This window comes from Apodemus sylvaticus, chromosome 13 (genome assembly GCF_947179515.1).
Source record: "Apodemus sylvaticus chromosome 13, mApoSyl1.1, whole genome shotgun sequence".
In the NCBI taxonomy this organism is placed as follows: domain Eukaryota; kingdom Metazoa; phylum Chordata; class Mammalia; order Rodentia; family Muridae; genus Apodemus; species Apodemus sylvaticus.
The window spans coordinates 31561941-31588733 of NC_067484.1; the positions used below are offsets into that span (position 1 = coordinate 31561941).

Consider the following 26793-nt stretch of genomic DNA (forward strand, 5'->3'; position numbering starts at 1 on the left):
CCACCTTCCAGGACACTGCCCTGACATTCTGCGCTAGTTCTCAGGGGAAGACATCTCTGTCTCTCTCCTAACATCAGCTATCTTAAAGATAATGAGTCAAAGATTTGCCTCTGAAGCCCTTAGAGCTGTTCAGCCAACAGCAACCAAATCAAAGCTAAAGGAGCTCTTTAGTGAGTCTACTCATAGGACTAACACGGTTATCAAGAAGAATGCTCTATTAGAGGGAAACAAGATAATAACATGGGTAGATACCCAGATTCCTGGATAAAGGGTGTAAGATGCAGCTTCATGTGATAAAAGCGTGCTAATAAAACCAAGCAGCAAAGTTCAGAACCAATGGCTCTTCCCAACGTTTAGCTCCTTTCGGCATCTCCTGGAAGATGCTGGTGCTGTGCTTGAGACCGATTTGCCTGTAGCCAACCACAGCTCCCCACACCAAGGACACACTTTAAGAACACACTCAACTCCTATCCCAATTAGTATATAAGTTGTGGTTCATTTATAAGAAATAAAAAAAAAATTTAAGATGTAGCTTTAAAGGGCACATTCGGTTGAGGCCTATCTCTGTGCTCATGGAGTGGTAGGCTGGACTGGGTGAGAGGGGTTGGGTCAGTCTGAGGCTTGTACATTTTGTGACATACAACCCTGTGTCTAATGATTCAATAGAGCATCTGCAGGATAGCACAAAGGATGTCACCCAATGGCCCACTTCAATCTCGATAGCCCCACTTACCACAACACCAACTTGGTGATTGTCCCAAAGGAGCTGCATGGCCTGGGGAGGACTGGTCATGGTCGAACTTGAGTCATAACATGTCGCACTGCAGCAGCATACCATAGCTCCATACCATACCATACCATACCATACCATACCATACCCTACCAGCACACCACACCACACCACTGTGCTATGCCAATACCATGACACCACAACCTGACACCACAGCACAGCACACCATAACACACCATATATCACAGCACCACCCTACCCCATAATATAATCCATCACATGCCACACACAAGAGCATTAGCATTACAGCACAGCAGATGCCCACCCCTAACCAAACCCTAGCACAGAGTGGTTCTGAACCTCCCCAATGCTGCGACCCTTTAATACAGTTCCTTGTGTAGGGGTGACCCCTTAGCCACAAAATTATTTTCTTTGCTATTTCCTAACTGTAATTTTGCTACTGTTATGGGCTGTAATATAAATATCTGTGCTTTCTGATGGTCTTAGGTAACCTACAGGTTGAGAACAGCCGCCCCAGTCCATCAGGACAGGTGACACTATCTCAGTTAACACCAACTCCACAAATATGGGTTGGGGCAGGGAGGGTGTATATATTAGGTCAGAGCTTCTCAAACTTTCTTTTGTGACCCCTTTCGCTTGAAAAGTTTTAACACACGCACTGGTGTATATATGTGAATATTCACTGACAAGATAAGCAACTGAAACAATTTTACATATAATTTTAGCATTTATTAAAATAAAAGGAAATGTGTATTCTAAGGAGATGGGTGTACTTATTTATTTGTACATAAAATCTTTAGTTCTTTGCTGAATATCTGATACTGTAGGACACCTTTTCAGCATTCATTTTTTTAGAGTTGATCAATATGTTGATTTTTAGGCTGAGTGTGGTGACACATGTCTATAATCCCTACACACAGGGACTCCCTCAGTCTGGCTTGTACTGTAGTTGACACCTTCTAGTAGGAGCCCGGGTAAAGGGGGTATTTCAGGAGGAAGTTTACTCTGGCCTTCTCTGCCTTGCCCCTCTCTCTTGCCATAGAGTTGAGTAAAGTCAGAGTGATATGAATTGAAGGCCAGCCTTGGCTACAGAGTGAGTTTGAGGCCAGCCTGGGCTACATGAGACCCTGTCTCAAGAAAAAAACTAAGCCAGGCAGTGGTGGCGCATGCCTTTAATCCCAGCACTTGGGAGGCAGAGGCAGGCGGATTTATGAGTTCGAGGCCAGCCTGGTCTACAGAGTGAGTTCCAGGACAGCCAGGGCTGTACAGAGAAACCCTGCCTCGAAAAAACCAAAAAAAAGAAAAAAGAAAAAGAAAAAAACTGTTTCAAAAATTTTGTAATCATCAATGTCCAATGTGCTGCTTTGCACACACAATAAAAAACAAAACAAAACAAACAAACAAACAAAAAAACGACAGATCTGTGTTTAAACATTTCAGAACATGTTAGAAATTCCTATTCCCACACCAAAAGTAATTTAGCAGCTTATTATGAAACTCAAATCAGAAACTTGGATGCAGTGTTTTGCATATGTATGGATTTGTATTGTGTGTGCACATGCATATGTATATTCACATATGTGTGCCAGATGCATGTGGAAGCCAGCTGTTGACACTGGGAGTCCCTCAACTCCTCTCCACCTTATATATTGAGCCAGGGTCACTCCTTTGAATCCAGAGCTCAACAGTTGAGCTAGGCTATCGAGCAAACTTGATCCAGAAATCACTTGTCCCTGCTTCCAAGATTACAGCCCGGCTCCCTCAGCCTGGCTTGGACTGTGGATGGCACCTTCTAGTAGAAGCCCAGATAAAGACGGTATTTCAGGAGGAAGTTGACTCTTGCCTTCTCTGACTTGCCCTGTTGCTGCTGCCACCAACAACTTCACTGACTGTAGAGCCAGTGTTAAGCTTTCACCTCAGAACAGGGACCAGCAGCTCTCGAGGGACCCTCCAGGTTTCAGGTGACAGATTGTAACTACTAAGGTACTCCTACCTCATGGGCTGAATGACTGCCAGTAGCACCCCCCCACACACACACACACTGAGAGACAGCTATTCTGGGACTACACTACTAAGGCACTCAGCACCTCAGATATAATTTGGCCATTTGATTATTTTAAAGCTCACTTAATAAATTGTAAATGAACCATATACTTATTTATTTATATATTCTAGAGAACTCTGACTAAAACAGAAGGCCAAGATGAGGTGTGGTATGCTTGCCTTTGATCCTAACATTCAAGATGCAGAGACAGACAGACAGATCTCTGTGAGTGCAAGGCCTACCTGGTCTACACAGAAAATTCCTGGCCAGCACAGGACTACCTACCCTTTCCCCCACTCTTAAAAAAATGAAGTTTGAAATGATTTTATTATCAGTAGCATTAGGGAATGAAGTTCTTAGCAATAAGTTCATCAATGGATGTGAAAACCTGTACACTGAAAACCGAGCCATGTCACAAGCCGTAGTGCATCCTGGTTCACATCCTTCTGATGTGATGGAGTCAGTGCGACCCCAGCCGTCACTCCACGTGAAGGAAGGATGAGCTGTTCCTAATTTTCACTGGAAAAGCAAAGAAGTTAGCAATACCGGATAAATCCAAGATTGAAAGATAAATCCAAGATTGAAAGATCCGCTTGTTTGGGGTTTTCTTGCTGCTTCAGGAACCATGGCAATGTGGTACTGATGCAGCCCAATCACTGAAACAGCCTACAGAGTCCAGAAATAGACCTGTACTTACATCAACTGATTCCCCAGACTTCTGCAAAGATAGTTCTGAGAGGTCCCACATACTTCCTTCAGCTCCCCTAAATAATTTCATTTTTTATAATCACTGCATAATGCAAAGTCAGGAAGTTGACAATGGTTCAGTGTGTGCAAATTAATTTACTATCATCTTATCAGGTTTGTGTAGCCATCACTACAATCGAGATACAGTATTATTCTATCACCTGGGGTCCCCTGTGCCAACACCACCATAGCCATCCTGTGCCTTTCCCATCACTAATGACCATAAACTATTGAATTATTTCCAACCAACTGAGTGTTGACAGCCATACCAACGTGATCCATGAACAGATTAAATGTGCAGATATATGTCTATATTCAATTTAGATACAATATATATACATCTATATTAAATCTAGATTCTTAACTAGTACTATAGTAAAAATTTTAACTCACTGTGGATTAGACCCAAGAATAAAGCCAAGTTTGTAAAACTTTTAGAACATAACAAAGAAAATCCTTGTAATTTTAAGATAAGCAAAGCTTATTGATCACTAGACATTATGAAAATGTAAGACTTCTACTCATCAAGAGACACCATTAAAATAGATATCTGTACATGAATTCTAGGTTGGAGAAAATATTAGCAAAGCACATATCTGACAAAGAACTTGGATGCAGGGAGTTTGTATACAAATACAGGTATATGTATAAGAACACTTACAACTCAAAAATTGAAAATAAAAGCAAAAGCTTGGCAAATACTCAGTAAATAATAATATGCAGATGACCAAGCATATGAAAATTTGCCCAACCAAACATTAGAGAAACAAAAATTAAAGTCAGTCCTAAAATATCATATCACAAAAGACCTGCTCATAGGTTAATAGAAAGACCATCTCTATCAAGTGTTAGAGAAAGTTCAGGGCAGTCAGGGCAAATATGTGTTATTGAAGAGAACATAATAGTACAACTACTTTAGTGAAAGATCTGTCAGAGTTGTGTAAAAGACTCACATTCTAAACTAGAACCATTCACAAATGCAGAATTCCAGCCTGGAGGACGGGCATACAAGGAAGTCTGAAATCTGTTTTAAAGGCACAAAACACAAGAAACTTCTAGGTAAGTGCGTGGGCAGAATGAGTATATGTTCTAGAAAACCACTGAAGCTGAGCCTAAGTGGTAGGCCCACAAAGCTTCTAATGGTTTCAGTTTTCTTATATCCTTGAAGTTGTTCTGTTTGTTTCATATTTCATAGTTGAATGCCGAGGCCAGAGTGAGCCAGCTCCTCTACCCTTACCAGCGGCTGAAGCAAGAAGATAAAATGAAGTTTGGGATTCACTGTAGACTTAAGTCTCTTGTTTCCTCCTCCACTGAGGTATCCAGAAATGAGCCTTGCTTCTTCCTAGGCTGGTGTTTGATTGCAGGGCTTCTGTGTGAGAGCTCAAAGCACTGAAGAGAGTGTTGGTTGTGTATTTCCGTGGTAGCCTGCATACCTTAGACACACAAAATCCCAGTTTCAATTCCCAGGACCTCACAACAGGAAAGCATTGATTAATATTCAAATGTTACTCTCATAAAACTCTACATTTTTTCAGGAGTTAAAAGACAAAAATAGAGTCAGCAAAACAGCTCAGGGGGTAAGGATGGCTGTCAAACATTTGGTTGTTGTTTTGTTTTGTTTTGTTTTGTTTTCTCATTACAGAGTTACAGTAGAAATTATTAAAACTTCTGGCCCAGGGTTTCTACCTCGCCTTTGGTTGTTGAGTTCCCAGATGAAGGACACACTCACAGCCTTTATATTTACAACAAGCCCTAAGCAGCTGCCCACCCTCCACTCTGTTAGAATCTGTTGCTATCGATAACCAAGTTATTGCTTACCATGTTCCGGTCTGAGCTGCTGCTAGCTCCAATTGGCCAGCCCTCAGGGCCACACTTTTATGGCTCAACTAATCCATGGCGCCTTCTCCTTTCTTCTCTCCTGCATGTTCTACCTTAATTCTGTCGGCTTCTTCCTCTTCCTTCCCTCCTCATAGATCTCTCCCGCTCAAATCCCCAAACCCTCAACCCCACCCATGTCCCTTCTGCTCAGCTATCGGCTGTTGGCATCGTTACTTACCAATCATAACTAACTGGGGGCAGGGTCATTCAGTATCTTATGTGTAGACTCTCTTGTCTTTGGGGTAACAAGTCTTGGGGGCCCCAAATTAGCAATAGAATACAAGCAGCATTGGGCCAACCCCACCACACAGGGTTTCTCTGTGTAGCCCTGGCTGTCCCGGAACTCATTCTGTAGACCAGGCTGGCCTCAAATTCACATAGATCTGCCTCTGCCTCTGCCTCTGCCTCTGCCTCTGCCTCTGCCTCTGCCTCTGCCTCTGCCTCTGCCTCTGCCTCTGCCTCTGCCTCTGCCTCTGCCTCTGCCTCTGCCTCTGCCTCCCATGTATTGGGATTAAAGGCATGCATCACCACCACCACCCAGCCAATAAAAAATATTTTTAAGCATTAAAATGAAATAAATATACTCACTGTCTAAGCAGGGTAATCCTGGAAAGTGAATTTATCTCTTTATCCCCCCAAGCAAGTAAAAGACTAGCGACCCCCAAGCTTTTAAAACAAGAAGTGTGTTTTGTGTAGTCCCTCAGGTCCAGTGCAAGTGTTGGAAACCCAGAGAGCTCCGCTGGTCAGCACAGGGGCTTCTGGGATGGTTTGTCTCCTTTTTCTAGTCCCATTGTTCACATCCACACATTCACAGCCATTCCAAGCTCTCAACAGAATCATCACAAAAAGTAAAGGCCTCCCAGACTTTGTTAGAAAGATGACACGGTCCTATCTTAGTCAGGGTTTCTATTCCTACACAAACATCATGACCAAGGTGCAAGTTGGGGAGGGAAGGGTTTATTCAGTTTACACTCCCACATTGCTGTTCATCACCAAAGGAAGTCAGGACTGGGATCTCAGGCAGGTCAGGAAGCAGGAGCTGATGCAGAGGCCATGGAGGGATGTTACTTACTGGCTTGCTTCCCCTGGCTTGCTCAGCTTGCTTTCTTATAGAACCCAGGACTACCAGCCCAGGGATGGCACCACCCACAAGGGCCCTCTCCCCCTTGATCACTAATTGAGAAAATGCCCCACAGCTGGATCTCATGGAAGCATTTTCTCAACTGAAGCTCCTTTCTCCATGATAACTCCAGCTTGTGTCAAGTTGACACATAAAACCAGCCAGTACAGGTCCCATACAACCACAGCATGAAGCCCTGGAAAACCCCAGCAAGAGATTCTGTCCCCCAGACCAAAAGCACAGCTCTTTCACGTCAGAGTCTCTGAATGTCCTCCACCTCCTTAAGTCTGCAGTTAGTTTTAAATTTTTCCTCTTTTAAAAAAAATCACTTGTCATTTTTAATTCTGGTAAAATATATGCAGCACTAGTGCGAGGTTTTCAAGGTGAACGCCCTTAAGCACATTCACACATTTGTTTAAATGTTACCACTATCCACTCATCTTCAGCACTTTTTAATCTTTCCAGTTGAAATTCTGTAACCAGAAAACAACATTTCTTACAATTACCTCCATACAGGTTCTAATTTATTTTTCATGAATATTTTGCATTTGTTTGAGACATGGTCTCAATATGTAGCACAGGCTGGACTCCTTCGTCGTCGTCTTCTTCTTCTTCTTCTTCTTCTTCTTCTTCCTTTTCTTCTTTTTCTTCTTCTTTTTCTTCTTCTTCTTCTTTTTCTTCTTCTTCTTCTTTTTCTTCTTCTTCTTCTTCTTCTTCTTCTTCTTCTTCTTCTTCTTCTTCTTCTTCTTCTTCTTCTTCTTTTTCTTCTTCTTCTTCTCCTCCTCCTCCTCCTCCTCCTATCATCATCATCATCATCACCTTGACACTGCCATCCCAGCACTAGGTTTACAGGCTCAGGCCACAGGCCTAGCTTACTTTAGTGAACTTGACTCCTAACAGTACTTCAACTGAGCAGAATAGTGCAATGGCTGTGTTTTGAAACAGGTACTTGTCTCACCATTTTCCAGGTTCGTCCATGGTATGAAATAGTTCCTCCTTTGTATGTTTATAGATTTAGTATTCTTTCACATGTATGTGGGGGGGAGGGTACGCATGAGAAGGTCTGAAGACAACTTGCAGGAGTCAGTTCTTGCCTTTCATCATGGGAGTCAAAGGCTGTACCTCACTTATAAAGACTGGGTAACGTTCTGCCATATGTATATGTGGCATTTTGCATTGGGGAGCACTCCCGCTCCGGCAAAATCGCCACCCACTGTGGCTATTGTGGGTGCTAAGAATGCGGGTGAATTCCTGCTGTCAGCTCTTCCATGTGTATTCATGTGTACACGTGTGTGCTTGCATGTGGAGGCCAGAGGTATGCGTATCATTCCTCAGGACTCCATCTATTTCAATGTCTTGTTAACGTCATTCACGGGCTCCAACCTCTCTGACTGACTAGATTGTCTGCCCAGCAAGCCGGTGATGGAATTACAGACGTACACCAAAATGCCTGTTTGTTTGTTTGTTAAAAAATATGTCAATTTGGAGTACTTAATTCTGATCCTTGTACTTGCAATGGCAACTGTTTTACCAACTGAGCTGTCTTCCAAGCCCCTCACTTCTGTTTTGAGTACCTATGAACAAATAGAACTGTTGACAGGTTTTCCTTAACTGATAAATAGTACTTTGGAGAGGCTACAAAAATAATGTCTGAGAAGTGTTATAAAAAAATGTAGAATCACACAGACTAAATCCAGATTCAGAAACCTAAAAATTACCTTTAACAAAAGCTCTATCATGAAAGAAAGAATGACCAAGGTGTAGTGTCACGTGCCTTTAATCCCAGCACTCACGAGGTGATTCCAGCACTCTGGGAGGCAATCAGGAGGCAGAGGCAGGTGGATCTCTTGAGTAGGAGGCCAGCCTGGTCTACAAATCAAGTCCAGGGCAGCCAGGGCTACACAGAAAAACCCTGTCTGGAAAAACAAACAATCAAAGAACAAACAACAATGAGATAGAAAGAAACAAAGAAACAAAGAGAGAATGGAAAAAACAAAAACAAAATAGCACATTGTAACAAATCCACAGATTCTGAAACCTTGCTTCTTTACCTAAAGTGCTATTAGCCTTGGAAGCTGGTATTTCTGCAGCTCCCCTTAGATGGAATTAGGATCGATCATTCTTAGGCTATGTGATTTCCCAGCTATGGAAAGATGGAGTGTGTATGCCAACTGATGTTTGCTTGCTTTTGTAAATCATTTCTGAAACCTCTTAGACTTCCAGGTTGCATTTCATTAAAGATCATACCCTCGAGTCACAGGACCTTCAGTCAGTCCTCAGCCCCTCCACTTGAACGAAGACACTTCTGGACAGCTTCGGAGACCCTATTGGAAGCATCTGGGGCTAATTAGATTCGCCAGGACATATAGGATCAGCACTTCCGTGGCTTAAAGGGTCAAAGGAGAGAGCACAAGCAAATGGACTAAAAAGGAAAAAAAATGTCCACAAAACCACAGTAAACCAAGTAAGTTAACTATCCAAATACACTGCCACAGAGTTGCCAGAGCCACTGAGGAAAAACAACGGCAACTTCTGAGATGGTGTGGTCTTGCAGCAAGGTGGTAGTGGCCCTACAAGGAAACCCTGTCTCCTCAGCTAATGAAGCTCATCAAAGGCTGTGAGGGGACACCAGCCAGCGCTAATGCCAACAAGACAGGAATGGACTGAAACACCCCTGGAAAGTGACCAAATAATTCCTGTGGACTCTTTGAGAGAGAAAACAAAGACATTTGACAGCTTCAAACATACAAGAAATAATATTTGAGAGAACTCCAGATAACCGAATACAGGAATGTGAACAATGTGTCTGTGCCATTAGTAACTGTGTGAAATAGACACATTGCTTAATAGTGTCTTCATGTGCAAATAGAGTTCCTCGTAATTACATCACGGTGCTGGGGTCCTGCTGACCAGGTCTTTATTTCCATGTAGCTTAGATTCCAGTGACAGTCGGGCATTAAACCAGTATAGAGTGATAAGGGTTGAGGGCTTGATGACTGGTTGATGCTATAGGAAAAAAATTAAAAGGCAATAAAGAAAATATAAAAATTAGAGGGAGGGCTCTTCTGGGAAAGAGGGTAAAGGTCAAAGGATGTGGTTCCAGATCTGGGGAAGGGATGGCATTTATAAAGCAGGGCAAGGATCTTTGATTTGATCCTACACAGAATGGTTTGGATGGGTCTTATTCAAGGAATAGAGTCCTCTGTTTGTTTGTTTTTGTTTGTTTTGAAACATGGTCTTACCATATTGGCCTGACTCATGTGGAGCCTATATCTGAAGCTGACCTTGAAATCATGATCTTCCTGCCCCAGACTCCTGAGCACTGGGATTACAAAGTGCATGCTACCACGTGCAGCTTTGATTTTATTTTCAAGAAGTTCCCCAATTGCTAGGTGCAAAGATCAGACTGAATAGTATCGGGAAGAAGACAGAAGGACAGTGGACTGCACTGCGTTAGAGAAAAGACACAAGTAGACTCTCAGAGATACTGAAGTCAGGGCTGTAGGAGGGAGAGGGTGTGGTGACATCCATTTTATGGGGCGATGTGACAATGAAATGAAACAGCAGTGGAAAGGTGACACATGGTACTCCATCAACAGGGTGATCAAGATGTCCATGACATCGACAAGGACTGAGGCCAAGGGGAGGGGGAGGAGACTGTAACTGGTTCATCCCCATAGGACCAAAAGCAGAGTGATCAGGAAGCTTGACTTGACGGTAGAGTCATGGAAATTGACCTAATCTAAGAAACCACACATTTCTACACTAAATTAGAGAGGGGGGAAAGAATAATGGAATTGGGGATTTTGTCAGTTAGCTTTTCTACATGCATCGAGAGGATCTTAGGCTTTTTTTTTTTTTAATCTTTCAGATGTAGTCTATCGCATTTTGTGTTTGACAAGGGTCAAACCATTTACAGTCCAGGGATAAATCCCACCTGACTATGATGATGATACGTTTAGATATAGTGCTATATAGGGTTTGCCAGGATTTTACGATTTTCATCCATATTTCTCAAGGATATTAATATATAATATCTTTGATAAATATCTTCCACTTTCCTTATTAAGACTAGTGTGAGGGTCCTATAGTGCATGTTGGTCCTATAAGGTGAATTTGGAAGTTTTCCCTTTTGGTTGGCTCCATTTCTTTGGAAGAGTGTCAGATGTATTGACATTTATTCTTCTTTAGTTGATTGACAGAATTTACCCAGGAAGCCACCTAGTCCTGGGCCTTTCATTGTTGGGAGCATATTTTAAACAACTGGTTTCATCTCCTGTATTAATATTAGTCTATTCAGGTAGTTTCTTCTTAATTCCATCTTGGTAGAGTATATATGTCTATGAATTTATCCACATCCTCTAGGCTATCCAATTGTTGGTCTATAATTTTTATAGTCATCTCTTATGATACATTGCATTATGATACAAACCAAATTAAAAATCCAGTGATAATTTTGTTTTGTTTTGTTTTGTTTTTCGAGACAGGGTTTTCCTCTGTATATGCTGGAAGCCACTCTGAAGACCAGGCTGGCCTCAAACTCAGAAATCCACCTGCCTCTGACTCCCAAGTGCTGGGACTAAAGGCATGCACCACCACTGCCCGGCCCAGTGATAAGTTCTATAGAAACAAAAAAAAATTGCAAAACATGTGTCAGATAAGGGATTATATGCATCTCCATTATTTTTCAATGTATTAACAGATCTGCACAGTAAGCAAAAAAAAAAAATCTAAAAAAAAAAAAAAAAAACATTTTTCCAAAGAACACACAAAAATGTCCAACGAGGTTGTGAAAGGTGTTCATAATCACTGATCATTGGGAACTACATATCAAAGCCACAGTAAGACACCACTTTACACCTGTTAGGATGACTCTTAATGAAGAAAACAATGTGGAGAAGTCAGCAGTCCTTTGCACTAGAATGTAGGATGGTGCCATTGTTGAAGGAAACAGTGTCCTGGCTCCTCGGAAACTTGAATGGTCATTATGTGGCCGAGTAATTCTGCTTCTGCGGAGCACGGCAAAAGACTTCAAAGCAGAGATTTAAATGCACTCATAGCAACTGATGCCCACAGCCAGATTACTCAAAACAGCCCAAAGAAGGAAACAAGCCAAGTGTCCATCAGCGGGTGAGCAGAGAAGCAAGACGCATCGTGTACAAACAGTGGGAAAAATACTGTTTTGCTCTTCAAAAATAAGTAGATTCTGAAATGTACCACAATACAAGTAAACATCAAAGACACTTAGGTGAAATAAACCAATTATAAAAAGACAAATACTGTATAATTCCTCTCGAAGGATGCACTTAGACTAGTCAAATTATAGAAGCAGAAAGGTAGGGTGGTCATTGCTAGGCACTGGGCTGAGAGGATAGCAGGGTGTTACTGTGTAAAGGGCTCAGAATTGGGGGAAATGGGAAAGCTCTGCAGGTGCAAAGTGGTGGCGGCGGTTACACCACAGTGAGTGTATTTAGTGCCAATGAATCATAGCTTAGAACTGTCGAGATGGCGTGCTTGGTGTCATCCCACATTTACAAAAGGAAGAGGTAAAAGAACAGCCCTGATGTTTGAATGCTTGTGTCCGTGCCGGGTTCGTACGCAATGTGTCAGAGTGTGGCTATGACCAGAGTCTGTCTTCACTCTTCAAATGTAACTGATAAAATAGAATGATAAACTGATAGAATGTGTTAGACTCTAGATTTGAAAATGGAGACTGGGAGGGGCGGGGACGGGGAGGGCGAGTATGAGCATGCTCATTTGAGTGTAGGGGGGGTCAATGGATGGCAGCGAGTGGACCAGGCTTCTGGAGACAGAGGGGAAGACAAAAACACAGATGTAGGTGTGCCCAGGGCTGCTGCACACGGGGCGGGTGGGCGGGCGTCCTCGGATTTACCTCCTTAGTGCTCTAAGAGGATTGCTGAGCTTCTAGATCATCATCCCCTCAAGATAAATGTCTCTAGTGCTGCTTCCCCCAGACACTCTGAATTCAATTAGTTTAATTAGAAAACAAGCAAAGAAGAATTATCCTAGTGTAGCTTTGCTCCCAGCAATCCATTTCTGGGCTGGATATTCGAACGTCTCCCTTTTATTTATTATTTACGTGTTCTGAGGCAATATAACTTTGCATTTTTAAGAAAGGTGAACATTCTTATCCAGTAGGTCACGCTTCTGTTCTAGTTTTAAAACTGATATTAATAGATATCTTGTGAATTCTACATTCTTTAAGGGGACAGGGGCTGGTAAATGGTGAGTCACCCTAATTTTGAATGTTTACCAATTTCTGAGGTGAAAATGTTCCTTACTATGGCTCATTTGGAACAACAAAGGTGACATCAGAGCTGGAAAAATAAAAACCCAACTCTAGCTCTCACAGGACAGCAGATGCTGGTTCTAACACACTAAAGCCACGTGAACCTATGGCCGGGAGAATTTTCTTTTTATTACATAGACACTCCTTGGTCTTACATAAGTTATAAAAGCAAGCTCAAGACCAAAAACAATTGGGTTGGTAAATAACTGGGGTGAATTGTGAAGAATTATCTCATCATGTCTACCCAGCAGATGTATACTGTGGGGACTCAATACACACACACACACACACACACACACACACACACACACATACGTGCTCTCCATGCAATCATGAGGTATCCCAGTGAGACCCTGAAGGTCTGGAAGAATTCCTGGAGAGCTTGGAGAGTCTGGCGCCTCCTAGCCTAACTTGACTACCATGTTCTGAATCACCTTGGTAAATCATTTTGTTTCCGCATCCACAAAGGAAGGTATCAGATGTGAGAGAATAGAGGAAGAGACTCACCAGAATGCCCACTCTACAAACACACCATCCGCGCCGGGTGTTCTGAAATACAGGGATGTGGTGAGACATTAGTTCTCAGTGATCCTGGTTCTGGAACGACTGGGAAGCCATGGAAAGTCCTGAGAAGGACAGGTTTTTGACTCTTGCCAGATACCCAGGGTCCTCTTTGTTTAAAGGAAATGCTTGAAATAAGAGTGTGGCCGCTCTGCGAAGCACTACACTGCCCATTGCTCTTTGCTTTGAGGTTAAATGTACTCTGCTCCTCTCTGTTCTGTATACAGGGCTCCTGTGTGAACCACAAACAGCTCCACGAAGCTCTTCTCCTCATTGGCTTGTGATGATTTGGGCACAGTTCTTCACGATCTGGACTTGTCATATAATATATGATAGAATACAAGCATATCTCTACATTAAGAATCTGAAATATGAAAAATGTGTAAAACCTGAAACTTTCTGACTGCCAACGTGAAGTCACAAGTGACAAATTGCAGTCAATACATAGCACGCTTAAACTACTCTATTACCTTCAGGATTCTGTGCATAACATGTATATAAAAACACACGAATTTCCTGATTAGACTTGGGTCTTGTCTCAAGTTCTCTCATGATGTATTTGAAACTTTTCTAGATTGGAAAAAAAAAGGAATCCAAAATTTAAAATATTCTGTTTTAAACATTTTGACGAAGTCACTCAACCCTGGTGGAGAGCTCATGGCATTAAAAGCAACTATCTAGAAATATTTTAGATCCTTAAAAATATGTTGTCACAACCGACTGGGAGTGATACCGAGACCTAGGTACAGGGAGAATTGACAAAACGTCTTGAGACCCAGTCTTGAAAAGTTGAGTGGAGTACTTCATTATTACAAATTGGATCTGCCATCAGTTAAAATGCCGAGAAGTCGTAGATTACCCACCACACCTTCCTCACTCCCAGAATTCTCTAGAGTATTTCCATTTTCCCGGACTCCCAACTTTCTTTCTTTTTTTTTTTTTTTTTACTTTCTTGTCTTAGTTACTTTTCTATCTCTGTGATAAAACACCATGATCAAGGTAACTTATAATTGAAGGTATTGATTTGGCTTATGGTCTCAGAAGGTGAGAGTCCATGACGGTGGGACCAAGAACAGCTGAGACATTACATCATTCAAAAGTGGGGGGCAGAGGGAGAACCAGATGCCCACCACCACTGGAACAGCCCCTCCAACAAGGCCACATGGCCTACCCCTTCCCAAATGTTCCCAGTAACTGGGGACCAGGTATTCACATATATGAGCTTGTGGGGGACATTCTCATTCAGACCACTAACTTCACACCTTGGTCCTATAGGATTGTGGTCATAACACAATGCAAAATACAGTTAGAGAAACTTCAAAAGCTTTTTGCAGTCTTAACATTATTCAAAAGTCCAAAGGCTCTTCTGAGGGCTAAGGCAGTCGAGAAAGTATGACCCTTGTAAAAGCAAAAAGCAAATCCTACACTTCCTGTATGCACATAACAGTACAGAATGCACACTATCAATCTAAAAGGGAGGGATGGGAGACAGGGAGGAAACGACAAATCAAAGCAAGACTGACCCCCAGCAGAGTAAACTGTATATCCTGTGACTCTATGTCATCTGTCAAAGGGTTTAGCTAGCACTACCCTTTCAGTTTTGCTGCTCGTGAGATACATCCCTCTCAGACTGGTTCCACTTCCAGAGTGCAGCTCATGTCAATCATGTTGGGGTCTCCATCACAATCCAGGCTTCACTTTCAACAGCTCCACACAGCAGCTTCTCAGGGCCTCACAGAGCCTTCATTCAGGGCCTGCCTTGCCACGAGTATCCCCAGCCTCGGTGTCTCTCGTTAACCCCAGAGGAAGGTTCCACAACCCCTTCTATGACTCTAAATCAATGACTTTTGGGTGATGTTGCCAGGTTTTTCTTTCTTTCTTTCTTTCTTTCTTTCTTTCTTTCTTTCTTTCTTTCTTTCTTTCTTTCTTTCTTTCTTCCTTCCTTCCTTTCTTTCTTTCTTTCTTTCTTTCTTTCCTTTCTCTCCTCCTCCTCCTCCTCCTCCTCCTCCTTCTTCTTTTGTTTTTTTCGAGACAGGGTTTCTCTGTGTAGCTCTGGCTGTCCTGGAACTCACTCTGAAGACCAGGCTGGCCTCAAACTCAGAAATCCACCTGCCTCTGCCTCCCAAGTGCTGGGATTATTACCGCCCGGCTCATTGAACCGTTTGAAACCTCAAAATGCAGATCTAGTGATATACCTCCTCCAACAAAACCACACCTGCTTTTTAAAACAACTTAGGCCAAATACTCAAATATATTATGTAAGTCTATGGAAGGCCACTCGCGTCCAAACTACCGTACTACTAGTTTTCTCAGCCACCACAAGAATACACACACCCCATAGGAAGGTAGTACACATGGGTGCTAGACTCACAACTAAGTAAGACACCTGAGTTCAGGTTTTTGCCCCACCTGGAATAAAGTCTGTGACGTGTAACAAGTGACATTCTCTGTGACTCTGCTTCCTTCCTTGTAAAGTGGAGTTTTAAAAAATGTGTCTACTCAACAGAGTTATTGTTGGGACTAAGTTAATCCATGTAAAGTGCTCAAAAGAATACGGCATGTGCGTGCTATAATATTTAGTATTCAACAAACAATAACTCTTATTACACACATATATATATTAGATCCTCAATTGATTCTCTCGATCTCTCTCTTTCCCCCCCCTCTCTCTCTTTCTCTCTCTGTGTGTGTGTGTATTTAATGACAGCCTAAGTTCTATTTTGCTTTGGTTAAAGCTAGCAATTCCTTGAGCATGTATTAATGAGAAAAGGTGTTCCCTGAATAGTGTAATGCAGAGGTTGGAATGTTAAATAGATCTTCTGAGGAACTAATCTACATGCCGGTGATTTGATTGAGTTGGCTTTACACACATTAAGTGATTTGATTTTATTTTTTTAAAGATTTATTTATTATTATATGTAAGTACACTGTAGCTGTCTTTAGACAAACCAGAAGAGGGCATCAGATCTCATTAGGGATGGTTGTGAGCTACTATGTGGTTGCTGGGATTTGAACTCAGGACCTTCAGAAGAGCAGTCAGTGTTCTTAACCACTGAGCCATCTCACCAGCCCTGTTAGTGATTTTAAAACAAACAAACAAACAAACTCAAACAGACAACAGTGCCTAGAAAGTTAGTAGAGATGGGGCAGGATGGACTTGAGTCTCTGGTGACCTTTTCCCTGTTCCAGGCCAGAGAAGCCCATCTGCAAATGCCCATCTCTCTGGAGAGTACAGTGGCTGAAACAGTGGAAAGTGGACCCTAGACATACAGCCAAGAATAATATCCACTTGGCACTGGACCCACCGCACATACCTCCTCCCAACATCTACCAACGCTATCTGTCTCTGAACACCATCAAGATGAATACAGCAGCAATGTGGCTGGGGTCAGCCACGGGTGGGGGCTGGGAAGATGGAGCTCTCTCTGATCCATCCAACTAATCAATGAATTAAACAAAGGGGAGTTCAGAAGCCAGGCTCCCCACTTTTGCTAAAGCAGAGCTGATTATGAACTAGCTTAACTGCTGGAAAACACTGGCTCCGGCTAGGAGAATTAGGGACATGTCTGTCCATTCATTTTCTCTAATCGAGTTCTTGGGAAATACACATGTAGATTAGCTCCTAACAATGGCCCCCAGGGGACTGCTTGGAGTACCCTCCACTGTGCCCACAAAGGTCCTGACTGGCTCTTTATGTTGTACACAAAGGCAGGCCCCAGCCCTCAGGCCTCATCAGGGCTGTTGAGGTCCTTCCTGCCTTTCTCCCGAGACTCCAATAAACAGTAAATAAAAGCTCACCTCACCTGGGGCTACACGTAGAGCCGGGCAGTTTCATCAAGAATTAACTTTGGAGAGAGGAGAGTTTGTGGGCAGCTTAAAGGATGCTACCACGATGTCCTTCTTCCATTGCAGAGGTAGATTTACTATGGGGGAGGTTTACAGAAAATGCATTCTGTCCAAAGGGAAATAACAAATACCAATGAATTATTCTGCCACCCAACCGACCTCTGCCTCAGCCCCTTGGCCACCCGCTCTACCTAGCCAGCTGGGAAGACCTTCTGGGGTGCTGCTGGGCCATTTGCAGGGTCTCCCCCAAGAGGCTCCAGTCTCTCAGGTCTGGCTGCTCAAAGGCCATTGGGATCTCATTTCTTCCTGAACCAAATGATTTCCCCCTTAACCTCAGAGATGCAAGATTCAGGGGCTCTGGCAAGGGATCAAAGATGGGCTGCAAGCCAGGAGGCTCTTTGATTCAATTTAAAACTTCACCCTGCAATAATAACCACAAGCTCCGATGCAGCCTGAGACTATGGGAGAGGAGTTCTAGTCCTGCCCCTCATTCCATTGGATGTTTCCTATTGCACATTATTTTCTCTTCTGGTAAGACCTGCCCGGTTCACTCCGATTCACTCACTGAATGTCTAGGATCCCATTGCAGGAGAAAAAAAGGCACCGGGTTTGAAAACTCTAAAGTATTATTTATTTTCATTAAATTAGCTTATTTTTGTATTATTTTGTAATTTATTTTAACAGGTGTTAGGGATTAAACATCCAAGGCAAGCACTCCACCCTGAGTGGCATCTTCAACCCTAACAGGTTTTTCTTCAAACTCAAAACTTTCTGAGCTGAGCCAGACTTCAGTTTCAACCCACTGTCAACTTACTCTGCATTATATCTTCATTTGTCAAATTCCTCACAGCCTGGCACATAAACTCCTCAAAGAATCTCTGTGTGTTCTGTGTGACTTGTGTGACCTCGTTCAGGAAGGTGTTGGCCCTGAAGAAGGAACGGGGAGAAAAAGTAATCAGAAAGAAGTCTGTCTTGGTGGAGAACTGAAAAAGGCAGAATTGGGGACCGCGGGACCCCAGTTCCTCAGGGCATCTGCCTTTTCAGACTAACACTTCAGCAAAGCTGGGCATCACCTGGACTCCAGCTCTGAGGGGCGCACTGCTCGCAGTTGCTAACAGCGATGAGGCTGAGATGAGTCTTTCTGCTGAGCCTTTGAGTCACTCTGGGTCAAGCAAGCCTCAAGGGGCCCCCGGGGGGTGGGGGGGGGGACTCAAGCGGATTAAGGCGTTAACTCTCTGGGATGCTCTAGGACCTTCTCCCCAGGCAAACGTCCCCACCCACCAGAACGACCACGCAAGTGTGCCTGGCTTGTGGAGAAGACCAGGGTCGTTCAACACTGTGATTCGGTTAAAGATTCCGCTCTTCAAGATAGCTCACGAGAGGAATTTGGCGTGTCTTCTGCCAGTCCTGGGAACTCTCATATTTAAGGCCATTGGTCCTGTGGGCACAGATTGTCCCACCACCATTTCTGAGGGTACAGAGAGAAGTAAAAACACACAGACAAAAAGTTTAGGACGGCAAAGCGCAGAAGTATAGGTGTAGAAATGAGGGGAAGATTAAGGGAAGATTCAAAACAGGAAGGCCTGTGAACTAACTTCCATCGCCCATGGATAGCCGGAAAAGCCTTCAGCTGATCTTGGAGATTCCGAGTGCAGAAGATGGACCTGAGTGTAAAGCTTTGGGAGGAGGTAGGCAAGAGAAGGGCCGGTGAACACAGGAAGGGGAGAAGTGGACCCTGGGAAGTCTGCCCCAGGGAGGCTCCTATCGGAGTGGAGAGGTTCTCCCTCCTGTCAATCTTCCCTGTCCTGGTACCTGGAAAATGTTTGTGGAGTTGAAATGGATCAAGATATCAGATGAAGGGACATTCAGGGAGCAGGCCTGGGTGACAGGCCTAGGACCCTAGGCTTATCAAAGGAAAGACCCGCCCTCTGTAGGGGGAGGGACAGAGGGAAAGGGCTGGGTCTGGAGAGAGGGAGGAGTCCGGGACCAGAGCTCTGCAGGCCTTTAGCGCCAACGCTCCAGATACCCCGAGGCCAAACTTTCAGCTGCTGCAGCGGTCGCCCACCTCCAGAGAGGTTGCCCAAGCCGGTTGCCCGCCGAGTTCACCTTTGGACGGACCCAACCAGTTGTTCACGTTCTAGAAGTGCACACGTAGGGGTGGGGAGTGGGGAGGGTGGGAGTAAAGAGGGGGAACTGGCATCGAGGTCCAGTTTGCAAAGTGCGCTCCCACCTCCCCATGCACCTGCCGGGCTGCGCGCCAGCCATGGCCGACGGGAGCTTCTCGCTCGCGGGCCACCTGCTCCGCAGCCCGGGCGGGAGCACGTCGCGTTTGCACAGCATCGAAGCCATCCTAGGCTTTACCAAGGAAGACGAGATCCTAGACACCTTTCCTGCAGAGAGGGGCTCCAGGGGCTTGAAAGAGCGGGATCCCAGGCTGGGCGCAAGGCCCGCCTGCCCCAAGGCGCCAGCCGGAGGCTCTGAGTCTTCCCCACCAGCAGCCCCTGGGCTCGTCCCGGAGTACGAAGGTGAGTAGCAGCGAGGCTGCAAAGCCCTCGGGGTGCTCTTCGAGACAGGAGCTCTTCCTCCTTTACCTTTAGGTCAGAGGTTTGGGGTCTGCCCAACTTGAGGTTAGAGAAATCTTAGGGGCCCCGCATAGGAGCCCCATCGCGGACCTCCTTAGACCCGCTCAGGCGCCACCGGGTCGCCAAGGGCCATAGAAAAGCCGCGACAAGTGTCACTGACCGCTTGGGGCTTTGCTGCCCCAGCTACTCGTCCCTGCTACCCCAAGGAACAAGGAGAAGCACGGCCGAGCCCAGGGCTCCCGGTTGGGCCAGCAGCGGGCGATTCGAAGCTGTCGGAGGAGGAACCTCCCAAGAAGAAGCACCGACGCAACCGCACGACGTTCACCACTTACCAGCTGCACGAGCTGGAGCGCGCCTTCGAGAAGTCCCACTATCCCGACGTGTACAGCCGCGAAGAGCTGGCCGGCAAGGTTAACCTCCCCGAGGTTCGGGTCCAGGTAAGCTCTTGGATTGACGGCCGGGAACTGGGGAGTGCGGGAGCCAAGGCTGAAGAGCTGTTATTTGGTGCATCACTTCCATCGTTCCGAAGCCCTAGCCCGGAGCCCAGGGGTTATCTTTGAGATTTTCCCCCACGAGCCACCCTTTGAATAGTCTTGTTCAGTAAAATGTCCCCCATGGGGGGAGGAGGTTCCCGACTTTAAATTGAAAGGACTTGGAAATCGCTTGGGAGATGAAGAGGCTGACAGCTCATTAAACGCTGTCGAAAAGGAGTTGCGGGGTTGTTGAACGAAAAGCGAATGGAAAACTTGAAAGTAAAGGCGCCTGAGAGGTGGTGTGTGTGTGGGCAGGGAGAGGGGTTACTGGACTGAGGCCCTAGCCGCCACCACTGTCGCCAACTGCGCACCTTGTTCAAAAGGAAAACTCTCGGTTAAAACTTTCTATGGATTCAAGAAAGTGACTTTCTTCCCTTTACGTGAACCTTTCCTTTTTATCCTGAGGGAGTTTTCGCTTTAATTAGAGCTGAATTTCTTTAATCCCCAATCATTAAAATATTTGCTAGTCATCTGTGAAAAATTTGGGAGGACTTCCAAACCGAGAGAGTTTACAGGGGCCTGAGAGGGAGGCGGTGAGAACGAATTCAATGCATCTGATCTGAGAGCGGAACTAACGGCGCATGGGTGTGTGTGTGTGTGTGTGTGTGTGTGTGTGTGTGTGTGTGTCTTTAGTTGGCTTTCCAGGGCTTTGGGCACGTATATAGTTGTGTCTTTAGAGTAAAGGGAGACGAACTCCTGCCTGTTGTCTTTCTGCTTAGGTTCAGTTAAAAGTAAGGACTAAAGGGCATACTCTAGAAGGCAGACCTCTCTAGTGTGGTTTGGAGTTAACTTCCAAACAAATCGGGTTTCTCCTAGTTCTGGACTGTAAATCTATGGATTTCATTAAAAGTTGGAAGTTTCAGCACCTCCTGTCCAGGGACAGGAAAACAGATACAGAGTGGGAAGAAACCATAGAGGAAGACAGAGAAAAAGCTGTGTTCGCTTCCTCGGTGTCCCACAGACCGCCTGCAGCAGGCACAGCTTCGCACCGAGCTTGCCTGCCCCTCTTGTCCTCGTGGTTTTCCCTTGTCCACTAACTTAGGGGATTCCTGAGAGCAGGGCCTGTAGCTTTCCTGTAACCAGTACATAGCCTCTTTCCCACATAAGTAGATCATTAGATGGTGCGATGGAGACCAGGAGGGTCTCCTACAAGACTAAGGACAGCAGGAGAGAGATAGGTAGCCAGCTCTCCTGATCTTCAGCCACACGGCCCGAAAAACTGGATCCAGATCAGGAGAATCTTTCTCTCCACTCTCAGCAAATTTCTAATATTCGCTGGTGACTGGTGCCTTGTGTGGAGATAGTTATATTTTTGTTTTCTTTTTCTTCCTAAGTCAAGAGGCACACATATTTGGTCCTCCTCCACTCCAGAACTGGGTTTTCACCTCCTCGGCACTTCTATTTGTATCAAACCCACCTTCCCCATTGGCCCAGGCAACGACTTTTCCTTCATAAATACAACCCCGAGGATACCAGTTTGTCTAAAATTCTTTCACAGTCTCCACTAAAAGAAAACGAAACTGTTTTGTAGATGAGCGGATTTCAGCAGTAAAGCATCTTTCCTCACGCTCTTACCAATTAGTAGCAAAGGCTCCAGTGCAAGAACCCATAATGTCCTTGGGCGGAGGAACTTTTCCCTGTGTGAAAAATGAAAAGGCGGTCCCTTTACACAACAATGAGGGCAACTTATGAGGAGAAACGGCAAAAATCTCTAATATAAAAATAGACATAATAATCCACTTGAGCAATTGTAATTTTGAAAAGTAATTTACAGGTACCTCAGAAATACTAGACAGGTACCAATTAATGAAAGCCGAGAAATTATCAGAGAAGCAACTGAAATACACCCGAGGCCAAAGAAACCTGCTGGGCACAGCAGCATTTTAACCTGTGAGCGGCCGGTACATAGTGTACCAGCGTTTATAATAATAGAGAAAGGGGGCAGATAAAACCCAGAGTGGCTGAAGCAACAACTGAGCGGCTACACCGCACAGAGCGGAAGCAAGATTCCAAACTAAAGTGTCAGGAGGGGTGGCCAACCAGAGGGTCCTGGAAACCTGCCTTTAAAGTCCTGCAGTCTAGCCGCAGAGGGTCTGCAGTCCTCTGAGGGTCTGCCCCTGTTCCGGGTTGAAGCAGATACCATCACAACCAAGAGTGAAAGACACCGGACATCAGGAATGCTTAGGAGAAGTACAGTGTGACGAAGAAAAAGACCTGGGATCCAGAGGGGATAGCGACAAAAAGGGGAGTATTTTTAAAAGAAAGGATTGGAGAAAAAACAGTGGAAGACTGAGGGAGTAAAGGAACTGCTGAGCCCTTCTAGGAGTCCCGGGGTTATTTGTCAGGCGGAGAGGGAGGGTCAGGCTAACCTGCCTGCCCAGGGTGGGACTTCACTCCACCCTTGCCTTAGCCTGAAGGTGTCTGCTGCTTCTTCTGCCAGGTATGGTTCCAGAACCGACGGGCTAAGTGGAGGCGTCAGGAGAAACTGGAAGTGTCGTCCATGAAGCTGCAGGACTCGCCCCTCCTCTCCTTCAGCCGCTCCCCGCCATCCTCGGCTCTGGCTCCGCTGGGGACCGGCCCGGGCAGCGGTAGCGGACCTCCCGGGAGCGCCCTGCCGCTGGAGCCGTGGCTCGGGCCACCGCTGCCCGGCGGAGGCGCCACAGCGCTGCAGAGCCTGCCAGGTTTCGGGCCGCCGGGGCAGGGTCTCCCGGCCAGCTACACGCCGCCACCGCCCTTCCTGAACTCCGCGCCCCTGGGTCCGGGTCTGCAGCAGCTCGGGCCACCGCCCGCGTACCCGTGCGCGCCGGCATTCGGGGACAAGTTCTCGCTGGAAGAGGCGTACCCGCGCAACAGCAGCATCGCCGCGCTGCGCCTGAAGGCCAAAGAGCACATCCAGGCCATCGGGAAGCCCTGGCAAGCCCTCTAGAGGCGCTGCAGAGTTGCTGCGAGCCGTGCGTGCACCCAAGCCTGGTGACCGAACTTTCTTGGCTGGCCCTACTGCAAGCCGCTGGCCAGCCTTGGGCAGGACCCTGGCGCCTACTTCTGATTTGAGAAAGGCCAGACTTGAGGCCAGCGGAACTTCAGCCTCGCTGCCTGGGTCTCGCTGGCCACACTGCTCCTAGCTGCTTCCATAAGCATCAGCGCCTACCATCTAGAGGGACCAAGGATCTTGACCTGGGATGTTCCTGACGGAAGGAATGGGGAGTGAGAAAAATAGAGTTGAAGAAACTGTTTGTAAAGTTAGTTTAAAGTATTTGGGAGGAAAATTAAAGATGTGTTTGTTGCCCTGCTAAACGTGCTCATCAACTACAGCGTGAGGGGTAAGGTAGGGATCTGGGGGAGGATGCTATTTTGGACCTGGTGGGTCTGGGCATGCTGAATGTTGCACTGGGAGCTCCTGTAAATTTTGGGGGAAACCGCTGCAAGGGAGAATCAGCCTTCTGGGTGCTGCCTGGCTTGTGTGCGGTCAGTAGCCTAAAGTAGAGCTGCTGTGTATTCCCATTTATTTGTTACTTAATAGCCAGCGCCCCTTGCTACTCTGACCCCTTAGGAATCAGGTAAAACAACCTTCTAAGGTGGGACCAGAACACCCTAAGACTTTTCTCTTTCCAGTGGCCTTGGCCTCAAACTCTCTCGGATCAGGGCTAGTCACCAGTCTGGGGCCAGCCCTTGCCCAAAGTGATAATATTAATTAGAGGATTGCCCTGAAGAGACTTTCTCCTGACTCTCTTGTCTCCCGAATTTGCTCTGCATTCCTCAAGCCAGAGTTCTGCTAACAGCTCCCCGGATGCTGGGTAGGAGGAGTCAGGGATTTATTTATCTGTGGTGCTAGGAAGGTGGGCTCCCCTATACTGGCATAGTTTAAATATTAGGTTTGGTGGAGCCTGCTGTGGAGCAGGAAAGGAATGTTCCTGTCTCAGCCAGCTGCAGCTGCTCCTAAGGTCTCACTAAGTCCTTAGTGAGGGGGTGAGGGGAGTCCAGATTCCCTCCTGGGGGCAGCCACCACATCTCCCTTGACCCGTGGTCTCCCTTTCAGAGCTGGCCTTGATTGCAAAGGAACCTTGCAGCTTGGAGGCTTACTCCCATCAGCTGCTGTCCTGGGGTCCGTAGCATATTGTGGGGCTCTCCAGTTCCCTTCCCTCTTCTAAATGGACCCTGCCTCGCCAGGAGATGTGAAAGGTGTGTAGGATCTCTGTGCAGATTACCTTTACAAAGAACAGAGCAGAAGGCCACACGGGTGGTAACGGCTACTCCTCTCTCTCAGCTCTATTCCTAGAATGCTCTTTTGTTGTTGTTGTTTGTTTTTTGTTTTGTTTTGTTTTGTTTTGTTTTGTTTTTCGAGACAGGGTTTCTCTGTGTACTCCAAGTTAACTGCTTGGAGGCAGAGGAGAATAATTCAGGATCCAGTCCTTGCCCTGTAGGCCCTGAGAGCTCCGGCATGCACGGCCAAGGCCAGGGCCTCCAGACATACACTAAGTATTCTAGCAAGAAAAAAAGGCTGTTTTCTGGAGACGTAGAGAATGATATTTTCATTTCCCTACTAGGATGTCACTGGGGAAGATGGAGTATGCCAAGTGATTATCTCTAAGCAAGGGAGGAAAAAGGACTGACAGAATGAATTGTGTGTCAGTTTCTGCCAGCTTGACCTATCTTCTTCCCAGTAGCCAGGCTATTTTGTGGGAATGATTAAATGTGAGTGTGTGTGTGTGTGTGTGTGTGTGAGAGAGAGAGAGAGAGAGAGAGAGAGAGAGAGAGAGAGAGCGCTCAGATATACTTAGACCACCATGTGCGTGTGGTCAAAGGACCTCCTTGTGGGATCCAGGCTTAGATCTAGATGATTAGACCTTTCTGCTAGTACCTCTTCCCACTGAGACATCTCTCAGGCCTAGGTCATAATTTTAATAGGAACAACTCATTCCTGGGATGTTGAGCTTCACTAGTCCAAGCTGAATGTACTTGCTAAACCCTCCTGCTTACCTGACTCCTGGATGCCTGTGATCTCACCCTCCCTCACTTTCCTTAGAAACCCCCTCCAGTGTCCCAGTGTCCGATGTCTCCTGTCTGTTGTTCCCACACCCTTCCAGCCCAGACTCTGGAGCCCAGCAGGACTTACTCTGCAAGCAATCTTGATTGTGCACTGAGATTACCATAGGCCTAGTTCATCTGTTTAGTACAGCTCCAATGCTCACAGACTATTGTGTGGCTTGCTGAAACAATTAGTTTAGTCAGTGTTTCTTATAGGTATGGGAAATATATAGAAACTTGTGTCCTTAAAGAAAGAATTCACAGGGGTTGGAGAGATGGCTCAGAAGTTAGAAGCACTTCTTCCAGAGGACCCGGGTTCAACTCCCACACCCACACGGCCACTCATGACCATCTGTAACTCCAGTTCCAGGGGACCCTATGCTCTCCCCTGGCACCAGCTATGCATGGCACACATACATACACAGAGGCAAAGACACTCATTCACACAAAATAAATAATTAAGAGTTCTTCTCTCAGCTGTTAACTGTCTATAAACCTGCCCCTCATGTGGCCTCTCCTACTTAGCAACCATTAGCTGTATAAATCTTTGGGAAGGGGCCAACCTGGTGAGCCCCGCCCCTCCATGACAAACAGATACTTTGTGCAGGTGTCCTGCAAGTAATCACAGCTGCTTCAAGAGGGCAGCTGCCATTCCAGCCATGCCCAGAGGACAGCTTACACACACACACACACACACACACACACATACACACAAACAGTCTAAACTGGAACAATGTCTGTCCCATTTATGAAATGGGGCCAACTGTGTATTCCTGACAGGGTGACTGTGATACTTGATGAGAGACAAATCTCTTAGAGGAATGTGTGTGCATAAGAGGTCATTAGTACATGTGTGTATGCATATGTGTGCATGTGTATGTGCATGTATGCATATGTGTACATGTGTGTGAGTGTGTGCTTATGCATGTGTGTGTGTGTGTGTGTGTGTGTGTGTATTGTGTGTGTATTGTGGGGATTGTACCTATAAACAGGTGCTTTACTATAGAGAAATATCTGAAGCCCACCTGATATGATTATTTTCCAAAGACTTCTCTCTGAAATATGTGTGTGTTTGACTCTGTTAGTCCCAGAGAGATAACATAAGAGAGCATCCATTCTCCTGGGAAACTAGTCGCTTAAGTGGTTGTACAGAAACATATGGGAAGATGAATGGAAAATAAACAACCTGAGGCCCCAGGTTCTCCTTATTTCAGTTCCTAAGTTCTTTGGCCACATTAGAAACACAGATCCTGAAGGGCAGATGACAGCTGAGTAAATGGTTCCTCCTGGGAGATTTAGAGGCACCGTCCTGTGGTCCTTGGCTCTAAACATGGCCGATTCACTGGCCACCATCCATGCAGGTGTGTGGAGAGAGGGATCTAGTACTCAGCACGAG

The 26793-nt window shown here is 45.6% G+C and overlaps 1 protein-coding gene across 1 annotated transcript; it reads left to right on the forward strand.

Annotated features, from left to right (window-relative positions):
• Positions 1–19493: 19493 nt before the first annotated feature.
• Rax (retina and anterior neural fold homeobox) lies at positions 19494–23325 on the forward strand. Its single transcript, XM_052155912.1, has 3 exons — positions 19494–19782; positions 20023–20276; positions 22813–23325. Exons 1-3 carry the CDS (start codon positions 19494–19496, stop codon positions 23296–23298), a joined length of 1029 nt encoding a protein of 342 aa, XP_052011872.1. The 3' UTR covers positions 23299–23325.
• Positions 23326–26793: the final 3468 nt, after the last annotated feature.

Excerpts from the sequence above, each read along its gene's own strand:
- Rax (XM_052155912.1), top strand. The coding sequence starts at position 19,494 with ATGCACCTGCCGGGCTGCGCGCCAGCCATGGCCGACGGGAGCTTCTCG. Across the intron at positions 19,783-20,022 it reads GCTCGTCCCGGAGTACGAAG|CTACTCGTCCCTGCTACCCC; the intron begins GTGAGTAGCAGC and ends TTGCTGCCCCAG. Across the intron at positions 20,277-22,812 it reads TCCCCGAGGTTCGGGTCCAG|GTATGGTTCCAGAACCGACG; the intron begins GTAAGCTCTTGG and ends TTCTTCTGCCAG.